Here is a 5,651-nt window from a genome sequence, read left to right as displayed (position 1 = left end):
ACTATTATAGACTACTGGACTATATTGGATTACTTTGCTGACTTCGTGCACCTATGTAAAATGAATGGCAATGGAAGACCTATCTTTGACAAAAGTAAACAACGAAGGATATAAATGAAGGTTCATTTCGTAGTTAAATATATATATATATATATATATATATATATATTTCTTGCCATAGATGCACAGCTACTTTCTAGTTCAATGAGAAGAAAGATTTGAACTAATAGTGCTAGGACAAGATGGCATGTCTGCATCTTGTACTATGAATAACTACTATGAAGACAATGATTTGCAATGAATTAATCATTGTAAATGTCCTACTAACCTGTTTTGAAATGCTACTTATTTCTCCATAAAATTAATATAAAAAGCAAAGCAGGTATTAATGTTTCCATTGTTTTGCCCTGTTGTTGGGTCCATGAATTCTTACTGTATCTGAATTATTTTCTTAGGCCATCTGAAGAAACTATAAGAAAATGGATAGTTTAGAACAACAGAATTATGCTCTTCACCAGTACAACATTGCAGGTGTAAGAAATGAAGATATTAGATTCATGTTGAATTTAATGAGTGGATAAAGACAGTCACTCTTTTTTGTTTTAAGTGGTGGCCTGGAATCCCTGGCCATCCTTGGCTTGCAGTGGGATCTGTCAGAGTATCCATGAACACCACCCCAGAATGGTTTCCTTTCACAAACACAAAAGTGATGGTGGATCAAGCCTGCCACTGTGGCCTGAACATTACATCTCTCAGCTCCCTATTTTCCAATGAGACTACCTTTACAAAACGCAGTTTTCAGACTTCCACATGACATTTGCAGAAACACAGCTCCAGTCTGAACCAAATAATCTCTAGTATTTGGTTGCTTATGGGAGTCTTGCACTTCTGTGCTGTTCCCAGGTATAAGCGCACATTTACTAGTCTTTGTAGCAGTATAACTGGTAACAATCATACTAATACATACGAAGCATCCAATGTGTCATTATCTTGTTGCATACATCATATGAAGCCATTATTGAGATGTTATACATTCAATATTTACTAGTATGTTCTGAAGGTTTGGAGTTATAGCTTGAATTTATTTGGACAAGCAGGTTTTATTATGCTAATAGAAACATGTAGCCTGGATGCTCATCTTTCAAATATAGATACATCATGTAATAGGAACAATAAAGTCCTCTGTGAAATCAGCATTTTACCTATTATTTATGTATAGGTATTTAGAAGCCAATATTAACCTACCAATCTTAAAATAACTCAAATATTAAAATGAACTCACTTGTAGTGATGAATATTCCTTATATTTTGACAAATGCAAAACTATAATGAACCAAACTTTGCAGTATTAAGGAGAGTAACTTCTTTATACTGAAAAATTCACTGAATTCCAGGACTCTTAATTCTGCAGTGTGCGTCCATTTTTCAGTTATTTAGGCGAAGTAGACTTTAGAAGCCATTTGTATCTCTATTCCTTACATTTAGGGTGACAAGAAATTTACTATATTGTCTTATGCTCTCCTTAAATTCTACATAATAGAAAAATGCAAGGTTTTCAGTTTGGAAATAGTTCATCACCACACATTAAAATGATAGAAATAGGATATTAATTCATCATATCACTAAGATAAGTAAGATAAGAACAGGATAAAATATATATTTCAAAATGTATCTTAAGATACATTTTTTCTCGACCATCCCTCCATCTTTTGCTCCTGTTCCCCTTCTTCACCTTTCTCCTTTCATTCATGTCATTTATGTCAGTTTCTTATTTGTTGCATTACTAATTTGCACTTTCTGGGTTCATTTTAATTATTCGTACCCCAAGAATAAAATTGTGATTTTTAGTCCAGTAAGTGGTACATAGATAATATGTGATGCAGAATACAGTGCTATGCATGTGTAGTGAACCTTGGGCTTGTAATGCTGCAGCTTCTCATCTGAAGCTTTCTTGGATCTAAAACAAGGAATATTGTTGGCTTTGCATAGGCCTTGTCAGACCACTTCAACAAACACGTAACATTGACTCAGTCTAATGCAATGTACCAGCAGCATCCCAAATGTCATCAATACACAGGACTCACTGACTGGGAATTAGCAACATGTCGGCCTAGAGTTGACCCTTGAGATGCTACTATCTATGGAGTTGATGAAATCGTTTTGTCTCCAGTTGGAGAAAATGATGGTCAAAATATTTCCAACTTGTGTTTTTCACCTGGCAACCAGGTCTCAAATGTAAATCCCAGGAGAGCAATGCTGTCAAATTTCTCCTGAGGCATAGAAAAAGCTTTGGTCAATGAAGCCCTTTACATAAATGTCCACTTGAGACATCCATGCCCATAAGTATAATAGATGCACCTCCCTGGCTGGCACTACTTGTTTCATTTCCCCCCAGATGTGATGGTAGATACTTCTCTTGAATGTTCCCTTTGATTGTTACTTTTCTCCTTGTGCAGATGCCTCGTGGGGTGTGTAATTTTGAGAGAGATGTCTGCCTTCGCAGCCAGCGCACCAGTGTGCACAAGGGTGGAGATGTGGTAATTGGGGGATTTTTCTCCTTGTATGTCTATATGCATCTCACGGGCCTCATTGACCTAATGCCAATGAAGGACCTCTTTGTTGTGCCGTAAGTATCTTTCTTTGTATTCATTATGTTCTTGGATATCAGGATGGTTAGACCTACTTTTTGTGGATGGATGCATCATTGTGTTCTATATTTCTGTCCTCTCCTAGAGAGGACTGTCTATAAATTATTGTGCATTTTCATCCGTGATGGGAGTTGGGAAGTCTTTTTTATTGTCTTACCTTTCTCTTGAGTGAGACAATTCTCAAACTTGACCCTCTATTCTCCATCCTACCTTTTGGAGGTGCATTTACTTGATGGTACGACCTGATACCTAGAAGCACATCCAAGCTACTGGGTTAAAATCAGTTCTAAATGACCACAGCAATGTACCCCTGAATGCAATCACTGGCCAGATTATAAGCATAGAGACTTTAATTATGCGCACTTTAACTTACTACATATGATGTGTTTACTATTCTTGCTCCTTCTCAGGGCAGATGTTCAGTGATTCTTTTCGGATAAACTCTGTGTCATTATTTCACGCCAAGTTTGCTCCATGGCACTTGGATTTGCAAGCCAGGGCTGGGCAGTGAAAATGTCATTCATGATATTTTTACCTCAAGTTATGGCTCTTCACTGAAATCATGTGTATTCTCTTTCTGAAGATACAAGAGCATCACTTATTTAGAGAGATATGAACGTAAGAATAGATTTTGCAAAGAACAAAGGACTATGGCCAATGATTTGTGCTATGTGAGTGAAATAGATTTTACTTGAAACAATGACTGTTCCTGTAGCTGCCGCCCTCACATCGGAACAGCGACAGGCATGGTTAGGAATTTGGGTCTCTGTTCCTCTAGATGGAGCCTATATATATTTTCTGTTTCTCATGGTGTCCTAATGTTTGCTAACGTTTTCGTGTTGGATACTCCCTGATGTTTCTTTCGTTTCAGCAGCAAGTTCTGAGCCCTAGAATTATTCTGCCCCTGTATCCTGGGCATGTAACAGTATAACTGGCATGTGTTTATTTTCTGAAGTACCCAAGCCATATTTGATTTTGTTATCCATGTGTTTAATGTGGAGACTCTGATTCTGCTAAGGGATGAATGTTGTTTCTTTCCTAGTGGAGTCTGGGTAAGATTTTTCCTAGTGTTGTCTGGGTAAGGATTGAGTCTGTGAGGTCTGTTCCTAACCTCCTGAAACAAGTTATAGAAAAGAATTACAAATGGAGTCGCTGAAAATAATAAGAAAGGTTTTATTTAATGAGGGTATAATTGGCAGCATAGGGACTACTTCATTCTGGCTGTGCACTGGGGAGGTTCATTGTTGTGTATTCTGAGGACTGCCTGGGTGGATAGGAGTTCACAGCCACAGATGAGATTGAAGACACTGGGTAGACTATTACTAGGGGAGATCACAAGGGTAATGAGGGATTTTGGCTGAAGCAATTTGTAAATAAAGGCAATCCACTGTAGTCACTCTTCAAGGTTAGATAAAGACAGCAGAAGAACTGATTAGATATTTATTGTGATTATATTTCAGGAATATTTCAAAGTTGTTGGAGAGTTCACTTTTATTTGTGGTAGTATGTTTATACATTTATATACATGCCTTCATTACAGTTTTATTCTTCCAAAATATTATAAGCAGTATGAATAGCATAGTTTAACTCTCATTAATTTTTGGCGGCCCCTAGATTTCTAATTTGTTTCTACCATCATGTCCCTACAATGATGAGCAAAATAGGACCTTGATAGATGACAGATTGTGCTATACACAAGTATGCACCTCTCTGAGTAAATCAATGAATGCTTCAAAGCAGAATGGCTGATTTATAATCTATCAAAACTTATGTTTTTTCATGCATATTATCAAGAAACCTTTTCAAAAAATAAAAATGAAAATTTTCCCTAGTCATGCATGGGAGTATTGTTTCCTACATCTTGACATTATGCAACAGGTCTGAATTGATGTTGTACAAATGACACTATGTGGATATATCAGTGTTTTCTTCATTAACCCTTGAATTAAGTACATTTTTGGTTATATTAAGAATATTTCATTTGATTACTTTATGTCATCAATTTTTAAATCTTATGACCACTTGTTTAGAAAATTTTGTATATTTATCAAAAAAAATTGAACAATATTTTAAAATGATTTCCAGGGTCTTTGCTTGTTGAATATACTTTTGCATACACCATGCTCAGGCTGAATGAAGCATAAATTTTCAGGTGTTAAAAATTTAGAGACATAAAAGTTTATTACTGTAACACTTGATATGACATTTACCTTTTTTATTTCTTTTTGTTATGTACCTTGATATTCCATTTTGTAAATGCATCCACATTCTATGACTTTTAGTATTTAAAACTCATGTAGTACTTCTTAAATTAATTTTACCATAAAAATTATATGCATATTAACTTAGGTTTGTTTCACAATAGTTTACTTATGCTATTAAAAAAATTGTATCTGTCTCCCAATTTTCATTACATTGTGATAGAATTAATGTATGTGCACGTATGTAGGCATGCACACATACCCACACATTTACATATGTCAATAATCAACAAAAACAGATGATTAGTTTTTTGTGTGTCCCATTGATATATCTATATCTTCCGGAGGCTCTCCAAATTGCTTAAAACATATTTATTTAGTTGTTTACTTTGTTCTATAAAGTATCATTTTGTCCTCATTATTCAGAAAGAGTTTAACTACATTTTTTGTTTTGTTTTGCATTTTATAGTACCAGGGATCTATGTAAACATTATTAAAGACTTCACATTTTTTTCACAAACGTAATTTTTCCATTGCCATAAAGAAAACCTGTCTTCTGTTCTTATAGAGTAGTGGTAATTTAGGATAGCTTGGATAATTATACTGCTGATTTCTACTAGTCTATTAAAACAAACAGTTAATGCTTCAGTATTATTTGTTTCAATTTTTTTTTCTTTTCAAAGTTTTATTGATAAACATATAGCAATGAGACAGTTTCAAATCAAATTGAAAGTACAGTTTCAACAAATAATACACTGCATATATCCTTCTTAGTGGTTAATTGCTGTACAAGATGCAGACT

The 5,651-nt window shown here is 34.9% G+C and overlaps 1 protein-coding gene across 1 annotated transcript in view; it reads left to right on the top strand.

Annotated features, from left to right (window-relative positions):
* Positions 1-479: 479 nt before the first annotated feature.
* The window catches only part of LOC101587398 (vomeronasal type-2 receptor 116-like), a 38,962-nt gene continuing 33,790 nt past the window's right edge, over positions 480-5,651 (top strand). The window contains exons 1-2 of the mRNA XM_004644964.2: positions 480-533; positions 2,457-2,626. Of these exons, the coding sequence (XP_004645021.2) occupies positions 480-533; positions 2,457-2,626 (224 nt within the window). The remainder of the gene's footprint in view (positions 534-2,456; positions 2,627-5,651) is intronic.

The sequence above is a fragment of the Octodon degus genome, unplaced genomic scaffold, assembly GCF_000260255.1.
Source record: "Octodon degus isolate 3935 unplaced genomic scaffold, OctDeg1.0 scaffold00214, whole genome shotgun sequence".
NCBI classification, from domain to species: domain Eukaryota; kingdom Metazoa; phylum Chordata; class Mammalia; order Rodentia; family Octodontidae; genus Octodon; species Octodon degus.
This window is presented reverse-complemented; position numbering and strand designations above follow the sequence as displayed.